Source organism: Rhinolophus hipposideros (genome assembly GCF_964194185.1).
Source record: "Rhinolophus hipposideros genome assembly, chromosome: 15".
In the NCBI taxonomy this organism is placed as follows: Eukaryota; Metazoa; Chordata; class Mammalia; order Chiroptera; family Rhinolophidae; genus Rhinolophus; species Rhinolophus hipposideros.
Genome location: NC_138061.1, coordinates 53,807,415 through 53,832,404, shown reverse-complemented (window position 1 = coordinate 53,832,404; position 24,990 = coordinate 53,807,415). Strand labels below are relative to the sequence as shown.

The following is a 24,990-nucleotide window of genomic DNA, read 5'->3' as shown; positions in this document are numbered from 1 at the left end:
TTTTGGCTGAGGTTGAATTCACTGGTCTCCAACGTCACATGTGGTGTGCCACCACAGACGGAAGCTGTTACTTTGGAAATGAGAGGAAACTACAGGGACCCAAAAGTTGGGGATGTTCCCTGCAGTGTTAACCAGTAATGGGGCAGGATGGGGAAGGGAGGGGGGTGGGCTGAATTACAGGCTGCTCTGCCCCTCCAGTGGTTAGTGTTCAGGAGGAAAGGAGGGAGGGAGGGATGGAGGGAGGGAGGGACGATGGGAGGGAAGGAGGAAGGAAAGAAGGACAATGGGGGGGGCAGTAGATAACTAGAGATTAGGCAAATTTCTCTTGAATAATCAAACCAGGGGCGAAAGCGAAACATTCATTTCCCTTGTAATCTGAGGCGTGTACAAACACCCCAGGCCTCAGGTAAGGATGTGGGGAGGCGACCTTGAGGCACTTAATTCCAATGGTCTGGGGGTTGGGGAATAAATGACAAACAAGTAATAGGGGCCTGGTCACAGATTCAGCCTTGACGTTTGTCTTCCCTATTTCAAGTCACAGGTGTTGGATGACTCCTTGGTCCACTAAAATTAGGGCCATCACTTGCCAACAAGTGGAGCTGGTTTTAGCTCACAATGTGCCCCTTTCTGAGCCTGCTGCCTTCCCCTCTGCCCAGGTGGCTTTGTCATCCCTCATCCCCCACTGACCCCCACTTTCTAACTGAGGGATAACTGGGTGCATTTTAATAGAGACTAGACCGTTGCCCCCAAGGAAGGAAGGACCAAGTGCAAGGCCCTTGGAGGTGGCCAGGGAAGGTACTTCTATGGCATATTCTCTGTGTTAGGCATTTTAAATCGGTTTATTTTCACAACCCTGTAGAGGCATAGTGATTCCCTTGCATGTTTTACATGTGGTAATAGGCTGGTAGGTTTCATAGAACCAGGTTCTCACAGTGCATCGGCAGGAAGCCGATGGGGTTCAACCGCACATCTGTCTGATGCCAGAAGCATCAGGTCTTGCTTACTATGTATAATGCTGCTGCTCTAATGGAATTTCGGGCATCAATGGAAAAGTGAGGGGAAAATGTTAATTTGGGGTTCTTCCCCTAAAGTAAAGTGATAGAGGTAGTCATTTTTAGTGTCTAGCTAAATGCAACTGTAGATTGTAAAGTGTTCCACAAGACTGTTAATTCCTGGAGGATGGATTGATAGCTAGCCAATCACTTTTGTATCCCCAGCGTGCTTAGCTCAGTATATTAGCCATTACAATAGGAAACACTCATTAACACTTCATATGCGCCAAGGGAATTTTAACTGTCATAGATACATCGATTTATTCTTTACCACCACGTTGTAAGTCCTGTTACTGTTACTATTCCCATTTGATAGTTGGGGAAACTGAGGCACTGTGAGTTGAAGGAACTTGTGAGTTTTCACTCCCAAGTAAAGCAGAGCTGGGATTCAAATCCCATGATTCTGGATCTAAAATCCTTCCTGTCTTCTTAGCACATGCTTAAATAAGACTTGTAGTTGGATAAATCTACCATCAGTTTGTACAGGATCTAGGATATTGGATGACTGTTGATTTCACTAAAAGGAAAATTGCTTGCATCAAAGTTAATTGCTTGGTCAATATTTGTAAAATAATGGATTAATAGTCTCATGTTCTTCTTTCCTGATCAGTCTCCTCTGAGAGAAACAAACCTGAGACGGAGCAAAGAAGGAGCAGGGCGTTTTGACCCAGAGACTGTAGATAAGACAGTGCTCCACTTTGGCAGTGCTGGGCCTTCAGGAACATGTAAAACCCTATAGAATTCCCTAGGACAGATGACAGAGGGCAGCAACTGTGCGACACACTGAGTGGGGTGTAATACAAGGACGTAGTTTAGGACCATTCTTTGTAAAACACGCATTCAGAGAAATGAGCCCCCATTCACTTGAGTGCATACATACGTTTGCAAAGATGTCTCTCTAAATTTTTAAAAATGATTTTAAGAAACCCTTTCTTGGGTGAACACGTTTATTTGAGAATGTTTTCCATTTTAAGAGTCAGGGACTTGAGGCAGGGTTTGAAGAAATTTCCCAAGAGCATGCGACTCATAAGTGGAGCTGCCAGGATCCAGGTCCCAGCAGTGTGGCTCCAGAGGCCACACTTCTTGTCACCACACCAATGGGATCTGATGAGGAAGTGGGCCTGCTCGATGGAGACAGGAAGGGATTTGCGTTTTCATGCTAAGAGGCTAGGTTGCTCATTTATAATGGGGCATTCTAGGAGCAGAGGTAGATGGGTTTGGCTGGGCCTGAAACTTTGGTAGATTTGGGAGGAGAATTTGCTGAGTACAGCCTGTGTCAGTCCCTGTGTAGGCTCTGCAAACATTATTTATCTGGATCGTCATCTGTGAAGTAGGTGTTAAATGCTCTGTTTGAGAGATGAGGAAACTGAGGCTAGGCGTCCCGTAACTTGTTCCTGCAGCTGAGTACAGGTTCTTTGTTTTTTTGCGTTAAACTAGCCATCTCTCTGAGTTGCAGGGGTTTCATGACTTGACAGTCCCCTCAAAGTTGGGAGGGGATTTTTAAGGTCACAGCAGGTGATCTCTATGTACGACATCAATTTTAAGTTCAGTGTTCCTCCATTCGGTACAAGCGGCCTCTGTTTGCATACCTCTGGTGACCAGGAGATTGCCATCTCAGGAGGCAGCCCATCCCAATATTTTTAGTGAGGTATATGAGTATTAGACATACAATGCAATGCATGGATCTTGAGGGTATAGTTCAATGAGTTGATAGATGTTTGTACCAGTGTGTAATAGTCTGCCACCCATATTAAGAATAAGAACGTTTTCATAACCCTGAAAAGTTTCCTTGTGCCCATTTCTAGTCAATAACTGCCTTCTTCACATAACCGTGGACAATCACTGTCCTTAATTCTATCACTATAGGTTAGTTTTGCTTGCTCTTGAACTTCATAATAATGGAATCAGGCAGGGTATTCTCTTTTGGGTCTAGCTCCTTTCACTCAAAGGAAGGTTTTTGAGATTCATACATGTTGTTGTATATATCAGAAGTTTGTTTCTTTGTATTGCTAATACTACTTCGTTATATAGTTATGCCACAATTTGTTTATCCAGTCACCTGTTGATGGACCTTTAGATTGTTTCTGACTTTCGGTTATTTTGAATAAAATTGTGAGCATCATGTACAAGTGATTTAGTGGACATATGTTTTGATTTTTCTTAAGTACTTAGTAATGGAATTTCTATTTCATAGAATAGATATATGTTTAACTTTATAAGAAACTACCAGTTTTCCAAAGAGGTTATACCATTTTACAGTCTCACTGTTAATGTGTGAGGGTGGCAGTTGCTTTCATTTCCTTACCACCAGTTGGTATTGTCAACTTTTTAACTTTAGCCATTGTAATAGAGTTTTAATTGGGGTTTCAATTTTCATTTCCTTATTTGTCAGATATGTGTATTTTTTTTGTAAATATTTTCTCACAATCTGACTTATTTTTTAATGGTCTTAATTGTTTTTGATGAGTTTTTAATTTTAATGATATTTAATCAATTTTTTTTTGTCAGTGCCTTTTGTGTCCTAAGAAATCTTTACCTTCCTCATGTCCTCAAGATACTCTCCTTTGTTCTTTTTTAGAAGCTTTATATTTAACTTTTAAGTCTGTGATCCATCTGAAACTAATTCTATATGTAGTGTTAGGTAAGAGTTGAAATGCATTTCTTTCCCTTTGCAGAAATACAGTTTTTGTAGCACCATTTTTTGAGAAGAGTTTCCCGTCCCCATGGAATTGCATTGGTACTTTTGCTGTCAATCAGTTGACTATATATTTGTGAGCTGTTTCTGAACTCTATTTAGTTTCATGATTCAACTTTGTTTAGGCCATAATATATCGTCTTTAACACACATGTAGCTTTATAACTTTTATCATAAAATGGTTGTTGTATTTTGCCAGATTTCTTCCTGACATCGATGAAGATGGTCACACGATTTTTCTCTTTTAATTTGTTAATGCACTGAATTACATTATTAGTTTTCATTTGTTAAACTGATCTTGTATTCGTTGATTAACACCACTGGGTCAGGATATATCACCCTTTTCATGTACTTCTGGATTTATTTTACTATTGTGCATTTCAGGATTGTTTTGCCTATACTGCTAAAGTGTATTGGTCTGTAATTTCTTCTTTTTTTTCTGTTTTGGTAATGCCTTTCTCAGGTTTTGGTGTCATGATTATTCTGATATCATAAAACAAGTTGGGAAATGTTTCTTCTTCCTCTATTCTCTAAAAGACTTTGTGTAATATTAGTACTATTTACTTTTTTGATTAAAAATATTTTATTGGGGAATATTGGAGAACAAAGTATTTTTCTAGGGCCCATCAGCTCCAAGTCATTGTCCTTCAATCTAGTTGTGGAGGGCGCAGCTCAGCTCTAAGTCCAGTCACCTGCAATCTTTATTGCAGAGGGCACAGCCACCATCCCATGGAGGGAATTGAACCGGCGACCTTGTTGTTGAGAGCTCCTGCTCTAACCAACTGAGCCATCTGGCTGCCCTCTGGAAGCTCGGTGGCAGCTCGTTGTCTTCATTCTAATTGTGGAGGGCGCAGCTCACTGGCCCATGTCGGAAATGAACCGGCAACCTTGTTGTTAAGAGCTTGCACTCTAACCAACTGAGCCATCCAGCCACCCCTTATTTACTTTTGAAATGTTTGGTAGAATTCACCAATGGAAACCATGTAGACCTGAAATTTTCTTTGTGAAAATGTTTTTAATTGAAATTTAAATTTCTTTAACAGGTATATGGCTGTCTAGATTTTCTGTTTCTTCTTGTGTCATTTTGAAAAAGTATTTTTAAAAGAAATTTATCTATTTCATTTAGTTTTCAAATTTGTGGACATAATATTGTTCATCATATTCCTTCATTATCCTCTTAATGTCTTGTAGGACCCGTAGTTATGTCTATTATTCCCAGAGAACTGTAGGTCTTAATAAGTTAGTCTCCCGTTAATTATTTCATTTTAGACATATTGAGTTCCTTTCAAGTCATTTTCTTCCCTCTTCAGGGCATTTGTCATGCTGTACCTTAGCCTAAAAAATTCCCTTCACCGCAACCTTTATTCGTCTCTTTTCACCTGGCTGTGTGCTATTCAACTGTTAGGATTCAGAATTAACATGAAGTCCTTTCTGGTACACACATCACAACATTTCCACACACATACACATCCGCATACACACATATGTACCACACACGTACACACATGCTCACGTAGATGGCTGGCTACTCAATACTTTTCCTTTGCAGCCCTTGACCAAATTATTAATTTATTTAAATTATGATAGAACATTTATATTGCTTCTCTGTCCTGTTAGACTATAAACTCCATCAAGGCTGGACTTGTATTATTCCTGTTGATTGCTGAATACCCAGTACCCAGCACAATGCTTGGCATTTCACATTAGGTTGGTGCAAAAGTAATTGCATTTAAAAGGTTAAAAATAATTGCAAAACCCGCAATTACCTTTGCACCAACCTAATAGATGCTCAATACACCATGGTTGGGTGAATGAACTAATCTGCATTAAGGAAACATAACTGGTTGTCTCTGAAAATTCCTTTAGGTAGTTTTAGCTTTGCTAGAGGGCAGTGTGAAGGCTGGACAAATCGGTGGCATCCAGATTATGGGGAGGCTTACCTAACAATTTATGGAATCTAGATATTTCTGTTTATATTTTTGATATTTTTTCCTCTAACTGTCCCTTCTGTATTTGTGTTTGCACTCATTGCCTGGGAGAAGGTGGGGGCTGGCGTTGTCAATGAGAGGAGATGCTGAGAGCTACAAGGCAGTGGAGAGTGGGGGGCAGGGAGCTGTAACACAAGAGTGACTCCTCTCTTCTTCCTCTGGAGATCCCAGACTCCCTCCTCCATCTCACTCCTACATGTAGGATTAGCAGAGGATTTGTGTATTTGGGTTATGTTGGTGGTGGGAGGTGGGGCAGCAGGAGTGGGGCTGTTCAGTCTTCCTCTCTGGTTGATAATCACATCCTAGAAGAGTCTTCCCTGTGAATCCTCCATCATGAGACAGGATCACTAAAATTAAAGAAATGGCTCAATGAGCCCTCGACTGCAGCCTTCCCCACCCTCTATTCTGTACCCCCTCATTGGAGGAATTACAGCCTTTGTCCTTCCATCCCCCTAAACCATGTCCAAAGGAGCTTATGTGATAATTTCCAGAGTGACTCTGATTGATCAGTTTGTAGGACTGCTGATAATGGGTCAGCAGGCTGCCCCCTTCCTTCCCAACTGCCTTTCTGATGTGCTCCATCCAGCTGATGCCCAGAGCATGTTGGGGTTCTTGCACGTGGGCTGGCGGGTGCAGGAGGACAGTCTCTGTCTGCTCCACCAGAACGTAGATGCTGGGACACCACATTGTGCTGGACGGGAGGACCTGTGTGCAGCACCAGTCAGAGGAACACAGGCTCCTTTCAGTCATGGCAGAGCATGAGCAAGCAGTGAATTGAAGGGGACCTGGACCCAGCCCAGCTCTCGGCCTCCGCCATGATCCCCAGTAAGATTCTGGTCTACCATCACCCACCCCAACGGACCAGCACAGAGGTTTACAGACCTACCAGGCGCCGCAAAAAGTCCCTCAGCGATTTGTTCCACAATGGCTGCCGGGTGAGCTGTGGGCCCGCAGCTCCTGAGAAGGAGGAACCACAGAACTTCTGGCAGTCGTCAGTGTCTTGCTGCAGGGTTTGCGCTTCTTGGGGTAAGGTCCCTCTCAACCCTGGCACTCATTCCCCCCAAAGTATCCCATATTCCTGGAGGCTGCCCAGGAAACAAGTGCCCTACCTACAGGCTGGTTTTAGGGTGATGTCCACTGGATAGTTGATGGCCTTCTCCTCTCCTCTTTGCTTGGCATATCCCTGAGCTCAGATGTGCTGGGTGAGGCTGAAATCCCGTCCTTCCTTTGTAGATGAATATAACTGGTCTCTAGAGCGTCTGAGTGTTTTTGAGCTATTAAATAATATATTTCAGAAGTGTTGGGGAAAGCTTGGGAAATGACGGGAACAGAGTCTTTATTAAGTGGTAAGAATTTCCAGTGAGTCAGCATTTTCAGAAGAGGAGTTTAGATCTATCGAATATATATATATATATATATATATATATATATATATATATATATACACACATATATATATATATGTATATATATATATATATATATGTATGTATGTATATGTGTATGTTTGTTTTTTTTTTTAGGGCCATGGAAATGTCTAGCGTGTTTTGGGTGGTAGTTCATTATTCTCACGCAGCAGAGATCATAAGAGACATCCTCTGGGAAGATTTTTTTTTCTGTCTCAACTGTTTTCCAGTAGGGATTTGGTGTTATTTGGGCATCCATAATGTATAGCAGTTTGAAATGAATGGCTTAATTTTACATTTTCAGACCTAAAAATCCCAGTCTTCGGAAGTCTTATTTCCAGAAAGGTTAATGGTAGCAGGAGCTTCTTTAAAGTGAATTGTAGTAGTTTGGGAAGTCAGCTTAGGATTCTGATGTAGGGAGGCATAGCTCAAAGTACCTCTGGATTGTATAACCATGTGTGCCAAAAGTATGTAGGAAGCGATAGGTGAATCCCAGGCAGTCCCTTCCGTTGGAACGGACATAACAGGCTTCCTTGGGCTGAAATATTGGCATGGGCTTGATCTGGAATGTAAATATTTATGCCCATGTCTGTGACTTTAGATCTGCTGACTAGATTGTTATATTCCCTCTTTCTTCACTTCAAGGAAGAGCTTCTTTGTGCTTTACGACATCCAGTGTCAGTGAGGGCCAAAGTTAAAGCAGCGAGAGAGAAGAGCATCGATGATGGGATTGGTAAGCTAAGAGAAAAGAGACCATTTCCTGAAAAGGTTGAGCAATTGAGTAAAACCATAGATTTCACTTATTGTACCATTTCCTTTCTTACATTTGCTTTGAAAAGGTTTCTCATAAATTTATTCATTCATTTTCAGTACCGAGTGCTTATTCACTATGTGCCCGTCATCTTGTTCTAGAAGATGATGGACAGAGTAGTGAGCAGGGTATGAGGTGCCTGCTGCTGTGGACCTGATGTTCTGCTGAGGAAGACAGGCAGGAAACATCTAAACAAGCAAATAAAATCATTCGAGAGGGTGATAAATCATATAAAGGGCAGGGTAATGGGGGTGGGGTGCTCTAGATTGGGTGGCCAGAGAAGATGTCTCTGAACTAGTGTCAGCTGAGTCATCCTTGCAATGATCTATGGGAAGAACATTCCAGAAAAGAATGGAAGGGAAAGGCCCTGAGCTGAGGTTGAGCTGGAGAATGTTTGAGTTGCTGAGTGAGACACAGTGTGAAGGGTGTGAGGAAGGGGAGAATGGAAATGGAATGAAGACAGACTAGATCACGTAAAGGCTTCAGAGCAAGATCAGGAATCTGAACTTTAGTTTTAGTGAGAGAGAAGCCATCTGAGGGCTTTTAGCTGGGAGTGATTTGTTCTGATTGAGTCTGAAAAGATCATGCTGGCTGCCTTCTAGAGATTGCATGGTGGGGCAGGTGGTGCAGGGGGAATAAAGTGAAACAGGAAGACCAGTTTTGGGGTTCTTGGACAAGCTAGATGTAATAGTGGCTTGGGCCATGATTCTGGCAGTGGAGAGGGAAAAGATGAGTTATTTTACATATATATCTAAGAGGTAAAAGCCATACAGCCTCTTGGTTTACCTTTAAAAAACTGTTTCTCTACTCTATGGTTCCTCTATTCAAACAGAAGACTCTTGAAGCAGAAGCATCATACCTGTGCCTTCAGTGGGTAGAACAATGAGTGACTGCTGCAGAGCAGGCACTCACTACACGTGTATGGCATGGATGAATGGATGGCTGGGTGGATGGATGGAAGGAAGGATGGATGGATGGATGGACGGACAAATGAATGAATAGATGACAATCCCAGTTGGAATATGAACTGATATTTAGTATGTGTCAGACAGGAAGCAGGACTGGGATAAGGTGGGGAACAAAACAGCCTGAACAATTACCGAGGGAAGGATTTGAGAAGGTCAGACAAGCAAGCACTGTTATAAAACACTGGCTCTGACTGGAGGAACAAAAGGCCAGGGGAATGTGAGAGTAAGAAAGACAGTCGTCTCCCTCCAGCTGGGAAGGAAAGGCTCTGATTCACTCTGTGCTGAGGCTGAGAAGCACATGACCCGGGCAGTGACTGAGCTGGGGATGTGAGGTGGGACCCGGTGATGGCATCAGAGTGCAGGACACCCTAGAGAAGCTTCCCTGTGCTTTGTCTGTCCCCTGATAACTCCTGTCCTCTGTTTGAGCTCTTGGGCTGCAAAGCCAGATGACCATGACCTTGTCAGACACTACAATAATAATTGCTGTTCTGGATTTGCATGGAGGTGGAGGGATTGGAAACGACAGAGGTTTATTTGAACCTTTCAGCTTTGTGGATTTAAAGATTAAGGAGTGAAAGGGAATGAAAAATAGCAAATTGGAAAACCCTGGCAGGCTTCCCACCATGGGCTTTTGTGTTTCTCAGTCTTCCACTCCAACGGGACCTTGCTGGCAGGAATCTCTTGAGTTCTGTCCTGAGATGATGGGGACCCTGAGCAGTGATTGATTTATCATTTACCCGTGGATCCCTCAATCTCTGTCAGTATGGCAATTCTGCTTCCATCTGAGAAAGAGGTCCCAAATCCCTTAACCTGTCTAGGTGGCCAATGCTAAAATTCCACGGCACTACTTGTCAGGGTACTGAGTACCCTGAGTACTTGTCAGAACCTGAGTATTCAGGTCACAGGTGCCAAGTTTGACTCTCTGAAGGGACAGCAGTGGCTTGGAATTTACTATGGAATTTTATTTCAGGAGAGCACCTCCTCTCCTGAAGCCACTGGCCTCAGGTTACTGAACCTTTGATGTGGGTGCAGGACTCTGAGCCAGAAGACATGTACTCAGACCTGTCTATTAATAGCAACAACCAAAAACTACAAATAAAAATAGAAATCGTAATATAAATATTATAGGAAATTGCAAAAAAACTTGAGAAAATTAAAGAAATCCAAAAATCCTGCTTCCGTAGCATAACCACTTGGAACGTTTTATGCTATTCTTCTAGTTTTTATTTTTCATATGCCTATACTTTTCATAGTTTTATCATAGAGAACATGCACTTTATATCCAATTTCTTTGTCTTTTCCATGTTTTCAGTTGCTATTTTTTTTTATTGTGGTGCAAACCACATCACATAAATTTTTCCTTCTTCACCACTTTGAAGTGTACAGTTCAGTAGTGTTAAATATATTCGCATTGTTGTGAAACAGACCTCCAGAAAGTTCTCATCTTGCAAATGCTGAAACTCCGTACCCACTGAATAATTCCGTTCTCCCATTCCTCAACTACCATTCTATTTTCTATATCTAACTTCCTGAACTTCATTATATCACGAGCATTTTCTCATTGTTACATTATTCAAACTTGTATAATACCCCATAAAAGAGATGGATTATATTTAAGACCTATTTTTAGATAGTATTAAGCTGCTTTCTCTTTCTCTTGTTTAATGAATAGTTTTGCAATGAATGTGTTTGTTCCTGGAGCTCCCCCCCCCCATATTTTGTTACATTTTCTTAGGTTTTATTACCAGAAATGGAATTAATTTGATTCATAATGTGGAATTACTTTCTGAAAATGGTGTATCAATTACAATCCACCATCAAATTATAAGGCTGTTTCATTGCAGCCGTCTCTACTAAGTGAATCTCAGATATATTGCTAGTTAAGTAGAATAAACACAATGTTACTGTAATTTTTATTTTGAATTTTTTTATTTCAACCAAGTATAATAATTTTTAATGGTTGTTTACTACTTATATTTCCTATTTAATAATGTGCCTACTTATGATTTTTTGCCTGTTTATGAGGCAGTGATATAATGTTTTATATACATGCTTTTGACGTTACAAAGAGTTTATCCTAATTGTATCATACTTGATTACATTATTTTTCTAATAGGTTATTATCCTCATTACTTTTTTGACATGTGGAATTTTGATATTTTCATGGTGGCTGATCTGATATTTAAAAGTTTTTATGATTCCTTTCACATCTAAATTTGGAAATTAGACCTCTCTCTAGAGGGCTGATAAATACATAATTACATTTTCTTCTTTTCTATGATACATTATTTACATTTAATTTTAATTCATCTCAATTCATTTTCAGTTGTGGTATGAGCTGTTTAGCCTGATTCCCATTGTTAACCAATTGTCCCATCATTATTGCATAATGCTATTCTCCATTTTCATTTGTGATGACTTCTTTATTGTATTATTCTTCTCTATGTGATATACCCTAATTTGCCTTTCCTTTTGCGATTTTCTTACTGTATTGCTTTGTGGTAAATGTGGCCTATGTGATATCTGCATTTTGGAATTTGGTGACATTCCTTTGTGGCTTAATACATGGTCAGTTTTTGTGACTGTTCAATAGTTGTTATTAAAGAATGTGTGTTCCTCTTTTACTGAGTAGTATATGTACACATGTGTCCTTCTCTCCATCCATTCATATAGGTATCTATGAGTATATCGCAAGGAATTAAACGTTATGCCAATATTCTATATGTGTGTTTGTATTTTGGTTAGTTTCTGGAAAATGGACATTAGAGTCTTCCACTGTGACGTGGCAATATCAATTTTTTTGTTGTTCAATGCATTCTTGCCATATTTTGTTTTATATGTAGCTCAAAGGTATATTCTTAGTTGTGTAAAGTTCTTTCACTGTTACATACTCTTGGTGGATTATTCCTTTTATCAACGTGAAGTATTACTCCATTGCTTTGATAAATAAAGTATCACAGTAGCCGATACTTTATTTGATATGATTATTGCTTTGTTTGCCATTTTTTTTGCTAAGTATTTGTCTGGTAGATATTGTTCAGCCTTTCATGTGTAACTTTCCTTTGTGTTTTGTTTTTAGTGTATCTCTTACAAACAGCATGCATCTGGAATGTGTTTTTGCTGTTTTTATATTACCTGAGAGTCTTTGTCTTTTAATAGATGAATTCAACCCATTCAGTTTTATGTGATTGCTATGTATTTGTGTTCTTTTTGCCGTGGCAATGGTATTTTCTAATTAATATGATGTTTTTTGTTTCATTTTCCGTAATTCTTTTTCTCTAGTTGGTTGATCATTTTCATTTGTTCACCCCCCCTTCCCAAGATTTAGAATTTATAATTCCAAATATATTCTTAAGTTTTTGACACATACTTAAAGTTAGATTTTTCTGTTAATATGTGCAATTAATAGTATCTTTCCCTGAAGCAAGACAAGAACTTTAACGCACCTTTCCCACCCTTTCTCCTTCATACCTTCATCTTCTGTGTAGTATCTAGAGATTTTAATTTTAGATAATTGTTAATATTTATTATTTTTTATGATATTCAGTTAATTCATAAACTAGTCAGTTACTTTTGTTCTTTTCCTGCTTTGCTTTTTGGATTTCCTGCTCACTTCTTTTTGGATTTATTTTTCTTCCAGCTGGCTTAGTATGTATCTCTTGGTTCAAAATCATTTCTCCTGAGAATTATGAAAATGTCCTTTCTCAGTTTTCTTGCATTCAATGCAGCCAGGAGAATTACAACAATAATTTTATTCTCAATGTTTTGAGGGTTTTACATCTTCACATTGATGTTCTGAAATGTCACCATGATATGCCCGGATGTGAGTCTTTTAAATTTTAACTAGTTGGGCACTTAACAGACCTTCCAGTCTAAGGATTGAGATTATCCTTTTGTTCTGGGAAACTATTTTCTTATATTATTTTGAAATTTTCCTGCTTTCTGTTGTCTTTATTTTTCCTCGAGAAACTCAATTGCATAAATGTTCAAAATTCTTTACTTCTTTTTCATGTCTGTTAACATTTCCTTTGTACTTTTCATCCTGAAAAGTACAGAGATTTCTGTTTGACAGTCCAACCCTCTAATTTGTATGTGGCTATAGTCATTCTTCTGGTTAGTTGGTCTTTTAAAGTTTTGATGTTCAAAATTTAAAATTTTAAGATACCTAGTTGATTTTTGTTGAGTTGACATATTTTCTCACATACTCTTGATGCTTCTCAATTAACCTATTTCTAAGGTTGTTGCTTTGTTAATGTTATATCTTCAAGTGTCAGTTTGATAGAATATGTGCCTGCCTTCAAAGAAGGTTGATTTTCCTCAAGTGTTTGGTAAATTTTGATTTTTGTGCTTTTCTGTGAATTTGAGATTTTCTGTTAGCCTATATGAAAATGCTGCCTTTGCTTGTCTGGGGAATGCTGGGAGTGCAATAGCATATTTTGGTCCAATACCTGGTCTTGCAGCGGTGGAGACAACCGCTGTCTTCTGGACTTTATCTCAGGATATTGCTTTGCTCCCTAAAATGCCCACACTTACTGCTGTATAGTGAGTGATCTTGTTTGGCATCCCAGCCTGTCAGTTATTGTCCCAGCTTCCCACTTTCCAGTGCTAGTCACCTCATTTCATCTTTTGGACATTTGTTTTCTTCTCTATTATGATCTCCTCACCCCACCACCCCCACCTACCTTCTTCAATCTTTGTGGAATTCCTCACTGAAATTTATTGATTGAGGACATTTCTGATATTCTGTTGTTATTATTATGGAAATACATGTATAGGTATATATATGTGTGTATATATGTGTATATATGTGTATATATATATATATTTGTATTTATATTCTTACTGTATATGTTGTACAAATATGAAATCAGGTTTCTCAGCTCTGCCAAGTTAATTTCCAAAAGAATATCTGCTTTTTATTTACCAGCATGTGGTTTTCTCTTAAGTGCTGCAGATCCTCTTCCTTTTTTTTTTTTTGTCCTTGTGGGACTTTATTGTTTTCTCCCCACTTTAGTATTGCGTTAGTGAGGTTTTGAGAGAAGGCAGGGATAAACCATTCCATTCCATCTGCTGTGTTTAACCCGAATGCTGTAGATCATTATCTTACTTCAGAGATGAATCATATGTGCTAGTATATTTTATGTAGAATTTGAACATTGCTGATTTTAGTGAGATTGTTTTACTTTTGTGTTTTTGAAAGTCAGATTTATGTTCATCTTATAAGACAAGTATAGTGGCTTTCCACCTTTTTTTGTATTATGGTGGTTTGGCATTTCAATACAATGTAAATGTTTTAAAGAATTTAATAATAAATGATATGGGTGCACGTCTTTGAGGGGAAGCTAGTAGTTTTTTTTCAATTTATAATTCAATTATTCTATAATGTTGCTTTTTATGTGTCAACCTTCAAAATTTACATTTTCTGGAAAGTCGTCCCCTCTTACTGAGTTTTTCAAGTTTTATTAGTATATAATTGTGCATGACTTTTTTTTATTTGTTTCTTTATTGGATCTGCCAGGACCTTATTTTATTTTGTTTGTTTGCTGTTTTGTTGTTATTCTTTACCCCCATAAAAGATCTGGGACTCTTTTCTTTATCAATCACAAATGCTAAAGTAGAAATTATCTTTCTCTTAGAGTTGTTAAGACTATTTTTTCCTAAAATCTTGAGCCAACTGCACTATATTATAAGTAATCTCTCATTATTCTATTGATGTATTCTAACTTATAGTTAACTAGTATGCTCTTGATAATTAATAAAAGTAAAGAGCCGGTTTTAGATCACTCAAATGATTACTCAGAGGGAAATTTGCTAACTATTTGGGGGGAAAAATGAAAAGTCGGTCCCTTTAGCACACTATTAACCACAATAGATAAACACATCAAGATGGGTTAACAAATTAGAGGTTAAAAGAAGAAGAAAAGATATCCTAAACCAGCAGTTCCCAACCTTGATGTACTTTGGAGTCCACTGGGGAGCTATAAACAATTCTCATATCTCCACTGTACCCTAGGCTAATTAAATCGGAACATCTGGGGGTGGGAGGCATCAGGAGGGTCTTAAAATCCTCAGGTGATTGCAATGGCAGCAACATTTGGGAACTGCTGCCTTGTGTTTTCAAAGTGTGGTGTCTCACCAAGAGCGTCTGCTACATTTTGGAGCTGGTTAGAACTGCGGAGGAGCAGGCCTCATGTCAGACACACTGCGTCACGCTCTGAATGTTAACAAATTCCAAGTGGTTCCCAGCATAGGGAATTTGAGTAGCAGATCTCTAAAGCAGGTATAGCAAACTAGGCCCCATGATCTATTTATTTGAATAAAATGTTACTGGCATAATGCATGCATGCCCATTCATTTACACATCGTTTACAGCAGAGTGGATAGTTGTGAGAGAACCTATAATGTGTGCTGTCTGGCCTATTTACAGAAAAAGTCTGCAATGCATTTCAACCTGGATGGCTCTTTAGAATCACCTCAGCGCCTTAACATTTCCTCTACCTGTCTGTACCCCGGGCCCATTGAGTCAGAACCGGGAGGAGGAAGTGACCCAAGTATCAATCATTCTTACAGCTTTCCAGGAGATTTAAATATGCAGCGAAGGTTCAAAACCACTGTCCTAAAAGTACAAAGAGAAAACGTAGATGCATTTTTAAAAAATATGTTTTAGGTTGGAGGTGGTCATTTTTGAATATTAAAACAAAGAAACAATGATGGAAAGACTGATATAGTTGACCATATAACAAAGTTTAGAATTTGAAAAATAAAAACGTCTTAAGAAAAATTTTAGACTTAGAAAAAACAATTTTAAGCAAAATTAAAAGAATGACAACCTGTAGGAGATAATATATACCATATAACATCCTCATTTAAAAGAGCTCAAATATATTAATAAGAATAAGAGGAAGACACAGGTAAACTGGCAAAGGCCACTATAAAGCACTTTAAAGAAGAAATTAAAGTGAGTAATCATTATATGAAAAAACTATTCATTTATTAACATGGGATAGCAAACTAAAACAGCATTGAGCTCCTCTGTGTTTGGGATTGGGACTCTTACACTCCCTTCTTTCCTTCTTTTATCACAATACTAAATCCTGGGGATGTTGGCAACAGGGCATTTACATACTAATTGAAATGCAAATTGTTAGGAGAGTTTGGCAAGATGATCCCAGTGTTGAAAGTGCTTACTTGAGTCGAAAGTGCTTGATGTATGGAATTTGGCTGGCCAAACTCTGTGCCAGGGCAGGGCTTGCAAGCTGGGGATTCTTGGACTTGGACAAATTTGGATTGAAACCTGGTTCTGTTGCTTCCAAACTGTGTGCTGGACATTCTAGTCTGTTTCCTTAGCTGTTTTCTTCTGTTGTGTGGATTACATAAGATATAGTTAAATGTTCTGGCATGTAGGAAGTCATTCAAAACAGGAAGCACTCAATAAAAACAGATTTACGTCATTGTCAACATCATTTCACCAATAATTTAACAATAACACTATATACCGTGTGTGTGGGGGGGTGGGGGTGGGGGGGATTCTGGGCTTTCTATTTGTCTTGTTGACTTTTCTATGGGATTGTATATGATTCTATGCTGTTTTGATGGAATGACCATTGATTGAGGACCTCCAACGTGCCCACGTGTATTATTAGAATACTTAGTCTCCTGCTATGCAGTCTCTAAGGTGGGTTTCCATGCCCTTCTCTGTGAGAGAAGAAGGAAACTAGGATGGTGGAGAGCTGCAGCTGGACCAGAGGCCTCAGCCCAACCGGCAGGACACTCTGCAACTTGATGACTCTTCAGAGTTGGCCTAAATCACAACGAGGCAGCAGGCCTTTGTCCCCACACATACTAGTCTTGGGCCACCTCTGGCAGGAGTGTAACATTCTGGGGAGACCAGAAGCTGGGGACAAATAAAGGTCTCCGAAGAAGGGATGTGGGCTGTACCCCACAATATCCACTACAGCTCTTGCGTGTTATTCATTTAATATAATCTCGGTTATGATATGCTAGTGTCGTTACTGTAAGGAGCGTGCCTTTTTTTAAAAAAATGTATGTGCTACTTGTGTCCAGCTAACGCCAGCTTTCTAAATCAATAGTGAGTACAGAAAAAGAGAGAAAAGCATTTTGATTACTTCCCTATAGAATTAAAGAGTATATAGGGAGGTTTACTATTTCTTGATACGATAAAGTAACGCACTTGTAAAACCAAAGGACGTGGTACCTTTGTGGGGGGCATAATTCATGCTTTTTGATACACACACATTTTGTCCAGAACTCTTATAGCCATTTTCAGTTTCCCTAGAAAGTTATTTTATTTCAGAGATTTTAAATTATATGGACTAAATAATAAGCACATAGTATTCTAAAGCACAGAAGATGCGTAATTTGTCACTTAGGCATTGTCCATCCTGCCTCCCTCTTTTCTTGGCCTCTTGTATGTACTCCGAGTTGCTGTCGTACTCTCTGGGCTCTCTCTGGGGGCCGCAGAGTGACCAGTGGTTAAGGCTCTTCCCTGGGTTGGCTGCTTTATATTTCTTAAGGGCATCACCTCTGACCTCTGTCAGGTGAACTCGCAGAGGTCCTGGCCTTCCCCTTTAGTAAGCAATGTATAGTCTCCGAGTTCTGGATGCAGAGTATTTAACCTGTAGCTCTCTGCCATTGAGTTCTTTCTCAAGTCTGATTCATCCATTCAGTGCAAGCAAGTGTGGATTGAGCATCTACCTGATGTCAGGCAGTTTTTTAAGTGTAGGAGATATCTAGTCATGAACAAACTAGACATCAGTCCTTCCCCTCTTAGAGCTGATGCATGCTATAGCTAAGTAGACAGAAAACAAATTACCTAAATAATATTGCATGTGCTTTATACCGAGGAGAAAAGAAAAGCAAGCAAGAGAAATAAAGAGACAGGTGGGAAGGTGTGAGGGGAGAGTTGCAGTTTTGGATAGTGTGACCAGGGAAGGTCTCACTGAGATAGGGACACTGAGTAAACACCTGAAGGAGGTGAGGGAGTGCATTATGTGGCCATCTGGGCAAAAGTGTCCCAGGCGGAGAGAACAGCATGTACAAAGGCCCTGAGGCAGGAATATGGCTGCACAGTCAGGGATCACTGAGGAACAGACAGACCAGAGGAAACGTAATACTAGGAGGAGAATAAGGCCAAGAGGAAATGAGGATGGCTGTGCTCTAGGTCCTTGAAGGCTTTTGACTTTTACTCTTTGAAATGGGGGACACTGGAGGATTTTGAGCAGAGAAGTGGCATGATTTTACTTTTAAAAAGGCTCACTCATAAAATGCTCTTTGAACCCAAGGTCCATAAGTTTAGTACCTATGTTTTCTTCAATGCAGTTTATTGTGTCAGACTCTGGGTGGTGAACACACAATGAGATTTATAGACGATGTAATACAGAATTGTACACCTGAAATCTATGTAAATGTACTAACAATTGTCACCCCAATAAATTTAATTAAAAAATAAAAATAAAAAAATAAACTATCGTAAAAAAAAAAAAAAGGCTCACTCTGGCTGCTGTGCTGAGAATAATAGACCACAAGGTGTCCACGGCAGAAAGCCGTTAGAGGACTGTTGTGAACCCTGGCCTGAAAGATATTAGGTCTGTGCAAAAATAATTGCAGTTTTAAAAGGTGAAAAATAATTGCAAACCCTCATTGATTGCACCCACCTAATACATACATGCTTCAGACCACTGTTTCTCCAAATAGCCTGGTGTGATTTAAGCAGAAAATGTCGACTGATTTTTTTTCCGCTCATGTCAAACTTGGTTTACTCATTTGTGTGCATAGAACCCAGTGTCATGAAAATGACCAGCATAAGACAGTCAAATAAACAAAGCCAACTGTCTCTTGTTCAGTCCATGAGAATGCTCCTCTTACATCACCCTGGGTCCCTTTTGTAGGGACATTGCTCTCAGGTTTCCATCCTGGGATAACTGTTCTCCTGAGAACCAGCTTGACCAGCTTGTTGTTTTTTTTTCTTTTCTTTTATACATTATTATTTTTATTGTGTCTCCCTGCTTGCTTTTGTTGGCAGAGTACTTAGAGCTGGAGCTGCAGTTGACCTGTAGCAAGAGTATGGAAACTAGTGGCAGCTGCGTTGTTTTTCCCCTACCCTTCTTTTCCTACACCTCGATTAAAAGAAAAGCTTGTGTTCTGTTTTATTTTGTGAGTCCCTTTAAAAAATGGCAAGCGACAAATAAACAATATAGGGTGCAACTAGCATCACTTAAAGATAAAAAGAAAGAAATCCAGTTCAAAATTTGGGTCATTCCAGAAGTGGAAAAAAAAAAAAGTATATGCATGCACACTCAAATTTTCAGGATGAAACCATTAGTGGCTAATAGATTCCCAAAGCATCCGTATGTTCCTGGCTGGCGTCAGTGTTACCAATCTTCCTTCACCTCAAGTTTCTGAGTTTATTATTTTATCTCCCAGCAGCATGTGGCAATGGTGTTGGGGTGAGTGGATGCTTAGGACCAACTGTATAATTTGTTAAAAAAAATGCACTGTCCAGCTCCTGCTACTCCTTCTGATTGAATAAGGCTTGAAAACTTTCTTGAAAATGTTTTTGTACAAAAAGTATATTTTCTGAGACCTTGGATATTTGAAAATATTTTTGTTGTTGTTGCCTTTACCGCAGAACAACTACTTGACTGGGTATACAAATACTTGTCTTAAAATTCTGAGTGTTGCCCAACTGTCATTTAAAACTGACTGTTATATAATGGGATCTTAGTTGCACTAATGTTAACCCCTCGTCCCGACCTCATACTCTATTTTTTTTTCATTTACTTTTATACATGACATTTAAAGAAAAAAAAGTCATATACTTCTCTGCAATGGTATCAGAGAGCTGGTCATCCATTTTATCTTTTAATCTCAAGTCATTTTTTCATTTCTAGAAAGTTAATTTCTATTATGTCCTGGACGTACTTAGGGTCTCGTTTCCCTTTGGAAAACATTTCATCCATAGGTTAGGTTTCTGTAATCTTCACTCCAGTTCTGTTTTCTTAGCTTCATCTTTTTTTTCTTTTTGTCCACACTTTTCCTTATTTTCTACTTTCTGAGAATGGTTGTCAGTTTCGTCTTCCGCATCAAGTTTCATTTTCAGCAGTGTGAAGTCAACCTGTCATCATTTTGGTTAGGACTGTGTTTTTAGCTCGCGAACCTTTTCGTTTCGTCAATATCCCTTTTCATCTCTGCACTTTCTTGTTTAACCCAAGTAATATTAATATCATTTAGAATAGAAAGCGAATGTTTTCTGAAAAAATCTTCTGTTCCTGAAGGTAAATCCTATTCAGATGAGAAATTTCCTTTTGAGCCATTATCCTTTTCTCCCTCTGGTGCTGTGGCTCTAAGTTCGTTTTGCCTTGTTACCTTCTGCTGGAACAAGGAGGGATCTGACTGGGCCCACTGTGGAGCTTGCACAGGAGAAAACTCCTGGCCTGTCTCCTTTCATTGATTCATCCTGGCGTGTCTAGGGAATCGCCACCGCTTCTTCCCACCACTGTGCTTTTGATGCCCCATTCCTGCCTCAGAGATGGGGCAGAATGGAATGTCACCACTGGCTTTGGACTTCCTGTCAACATCTTAGCCCACTTGGTGCTGAGTGCCACTTATCCCACATGTATGTGTGTGGTGGTGGGGGTGGGGGCACTTAATAAAATGCTTTCGGGAAATCTGTGAAAGTCCCTTTGGGAGAATGGTATGATACTGAGAGCGTCTCAAAGTGTGATAATCAGTATTTTGAAAGCAAGTCTCTTGCCTGACAGCCAAGTCTTAAAACCTCATGAGTGACTCATAATGTTTTACACACACACACACACACAGACACAGACACACACACTTACTCTTGGCTATTAAAACACAATAATAACTTGAATTTTCTTTAATCCTTGATTGGGTCTATCCCCCCGCCCCAAGTCCCTTAGAAACTAGAAACACTGGCTCTTCTCCATTTGAGAGTTTGCTGATTTAGAAAAGAAACATCTTGACACTTAGTAAAAGTGGGATTATATAAATTTTGAATCCAGAAGTAATGAGTTGTATACTCTTAGTAAACAGATAGCCCTGTGAGCTACACTCTTCCATTTTATTGGGACTAAAGATAAAGGTTTTAAAAAATCCATCAAAGACGTAAGGTCATCCGATTTGTTCCTAATGTGTTCTTACCATAAGGGTTACTTACTCTGAGCTATTCCCAGTAATTTTCAGAGACAAAATCCTCTCGGACAGTTAGTTAACTTAGAAACAGTGCTTTAAATCAGAGGCAGACACATGAGAACCCTCATTATTGAAGTGGGCTCTCCCCATCAGGCCTTCCTCCACTGCGTTCCAAACAGGCCTCTTTGATGAGCAAGTCCGTTTACCAGCGTAGATTAAACCAGTCAAGAATCGGAATGAAGGACTATGTCCAAGGTACCGATGGTTTAATCTTCTGCAAGAACTTTAGCTCCCTTCTGCCATGTCAGCTGTAAATCCCACAGCAGATTAAAACCACGCACTGAAAATAATGCATCGCTGTTTCATTTCTCTTTCCAGGTTTGAGATTTTTAAGAGCTCTCAGACTGATCCAGTTTTCAGAAATTTTGCAGTTTCTGAATATCCTTAAAACAAGGTAAGATGTCCTGTCTCCTGTTTTCTCCTCATTGGTATTCCCAGTGCCACATGGTAAACATCAGGTGTGTTTTGCTTTCATCACAATAAAGTTAAAGTCTGTTATTCGCAGAACGAGTGATGTAACCCAGAGATCCAGAGGAAGCTCAGGGTAGGGTTTGGGTCGCTCTTTTCAGCAGGGCTTGGGACTCTGTGATAGAGAGAGAGAAACAGCTGTGCCTGCGTCCCCAGACTGGGGGACTGTGTGGGGTTGCCTGGAAATCAGGAAATCAGCTACAGCATCATGGGGAGAGTGTACAGCGGATGAGGGATATATCTGCTCATTGATTTGGAAGTCCTTGCTCCCAGTTCTAAATCGCCCCTTTATTACATCACTAAATAAGAAATTGAACCTGGCCGTAAAAGCAATAGAAGCAATGCTTTTTGAGAGGCAATCACAAACCTCGTACGGCAAACAGAAAATCATTTTATTTCAAAGTACATTTTAGATGTTCGTTTTATAGCCAGTGTAGCCCCTGGGGTTTGCTCTGTAAATTGCCTTTTGGGGAATACCTAAAAACCTTGTGCCGAATGCTCCGTGACTTTCTGTTCACCGTGTTATAATCTAGAAAACACTGCTGGACCAGGAGGAAACCTCCCCCCGAGATCCCTTTCCTGATGACCTGTGAGTTTGCAGGGCTAGCCTGAACCCAGGGCTGTCTTGATGAATAAACTAATAAAAGAAGTTAGACGTACTCTAACGGGGAATAAGCACAGGTCATGAATTTCTCTTTTAGGAAATTACAGTTTAAGACACTCACTGCCAATGTTCCATTTCTTCTTAACGTGTTTGATAAATGATTAAAAACAGGACACCTCTGTTTTGTGTTTTATAATCAACACAGCTGCATTGTGGGGGCCTTGTATTCCGCTCTGTTTTCCCAATAACTGAGGCTGGGACTCAGCTTCCCAAATCTGTCACAGCCAGCAAATGTGACAGGCTATTATTAGCTTTCCTCTTTGGGTCTTAGTACTTTCTGTTTATTTGTTTTAAATTGAATTGGTTTTCCCTCCCTAACTATGTATCTATGTGAATGTGAAGTAAATTCACGTCCTGTTAGCCAGGGTAAACAGGAAGTGAGCATCTAATGCAATAGAAATCCTTTATTGGATGCCCCCACCAGTCTACACGTTCATTACCATGGGGTCAGAATTTATCAGTCCTCTATTTCATAGTACGGAATATTATTGATACAGAGGGAATATGGTTCATCTTCATAATTCCTCTGAGTCACAGTAACCTTGAATACCCACCTTTTTATGGCTCCTCTATATAATGGACTCTTAGGACTCTTGAAATTAAAATGATCAACAAAGTGAGCAGTCTTCAGTGTTTCCCTATACCATGTGTGCTCTACAGGCTGTATTTTTAGGGCAGAATCAGTGGGTCCCCAGGGCTGATCGCAGGGGTGTATTTAGAGACACTCGTTTTTTTCCTAGTGGGACGGTGTTATGTGGAGCCATCCACAGCTCTGATGTGGCGAAGTGCCCCTCTCTCCCTGTTTTATGCTTGTCTCATAAATTCAGGGGATCTTAATTCTCCGACACCAGCATTTTAAGAAGGCGCCATTACTCAGAGAACTAACGTGGAGAGAACTGTGCTCTCTCTCCTTCCTTGTATTCCACGTGGCTTTTTTCTAGTTTTGGGAAAAGGATGAGTCATCCGAATAAAATATCTCTTTCTGGACTTTTATCAAGAGACCCACACATTTCCCATTCCTTGGAAAAGACTCCTTTCCATTGGCTGCAGCAAATAGCACAAGCGACCTTGGTGAGTGAGCCACCTGGCAAGTCTACACTCACGGGTGGTTCATTCTCCCAGTGCAGAGGGAAGAGAGCTGAAGCAGCCGGCTAGGGAAAGCGAGGACTCTGTAAATTGGGAGACAGCGCTCCCAGGGCGGGGTCATGGGGTGGCAAGCTGCTGGGGGTGGCGTCAGTGACCCCGAGCCCAAAGCAGCATTTCCCCAGAATGCCACTTTCTGCTGAAATTCCTTCTATTGTCATGGGGCGCTTGTCATCACAACCCCACAACTTCGATTGTCCCAGTTCCAGTTCAGCAAGCCTGATTGGAGCACTGGTTTGTGCCCGCAGTGTGGTGGGGTAGGACAGAGAGCTCACTGGGGGAGGGAGAGCCAGCCTCTCGGCGGCGTGGCTTGTGCTGAGATACAGGGATACCTGGGGAGGTGAGGCGTGAGGGGAGTAATTCTGCTGGGCTGAGCATGAATGTAGGGAAGATCAGGACCTCTTTGAGGCACAGGTGTGCTAGGTAAGCCTTGCAGGAAGCTAGGTGTCATCCAGGTGAGGCTGGAGATTGCGCATGTGCCATGTCAAGAGGGTGGGGCTGACTTCCAATCAAAGAAGCTGCAGAAAGCACACAGGGGCGAGAACATGGCCCTTGGGGGAACTCTGAATAATTCCGTGCCCTTGGGACTAGAGGTGGGAAAAAAGAAAGCCGAGGTTAAGAGGGTAGGCAAAGGCCAGATCTCTAGGCCCAGACTAAACTTCACTGAATGGAAAGAACTCTGGAGGCTTTAGGACAGCTTTCTGAACCCGTTCTTTCTCCAGGTGCCTGGCTCGTCTTGGCTCCTTGCTTCTGTGCACCCCCATGCACAGATAAATGAAAGGCTTGGTTTGTGTAGGGCTTTAGACTTTGAGCGGTTTTCTGGTGACTCCTCTGTACCTTGTTGCTTTCCTGGTGACCTTCCAGAAGTGTGGGTACAGCCCTGTAATCTTTAGGGAGATTTTGTCTGGTTTTCTCTTGTGGCCAATCCCCACCCATCTGTGTTATCAGGGAGCGATGGGGACATTACAAACATGATTTGAAATAATGATTTGAAATTGCGGTTTCATTTTCTGTTCTTTGGGTGCCTTGCTTGGCCAAGAGCTGGAAGAAGCAGTACAGAAAGAAGCATTGGTGGGGATAGGGGCAGGGAGAGAGAGAGAGAGAGACAGAGAGAGAGAGAGAGAGAGGGAGAGACAGAGAGAGAGGATTAAGAGGGCAGCAAAAGGAAACCAGAGTGAACAGGATGACAGAGAAAAACATAGATGAAAGAGGCAAATCACAGTTATGGGATAGCATCAAGGCCATTCCCCAAACTGCCAGCCAACAATAGTGCTTAAAATCCTTTGTGTCCTGAAAGTGCCATATTGAAGGGGACACAGGGAGACTATGTCGTTGTCTGAACTTTCGGCAGTTTCTCAGTTGCCCTGCAAACTGGCAGGCTGACTCACAGGCGAGCAGACACTGGTTCTATAGTCAGAGCAAAGGAAGCAGCTCTGTTTACAGGTTGTCATCCTGTCATTAGTACACATTGATGATTGCAACATGGATCCTTTTGTACAGAATGGTGTCCTACAGAGAAAACCCAAGAGAAACTAAAGACAAAGTGTTAGACATGATAGATTTA

The 24,990-nt window shown here is 40.4% G+C and overlaps 1 protein-coding gene across 21 annotated transcripts in view; it reads left to right on the top strand.

Moving 5' to 3' along the window:
- KCNMA1 (potassium calcium-activated channel subfamily M alpha 1) overlaps window positions 1-24,990 on the top strand; it is a 709,234-nt gene that overhangs the window by 447,075 nt on the left and 237,169 nt on the right. For all 21 annotated transcript variants that reach the window (XM_081075057.1, XM_081075054.1, XM_081075040.1 and 18 more), the window contains one exon: window positions 21,470-21,545. In XM_081075057.1, coding sequence (XP_080931183.1) covers window positions 21,470-21,545 — 76 coding nt within the window. The remainder of the gene's footprint in view (window positions 1-21,469; window positions 21,546-24,990) is intronic.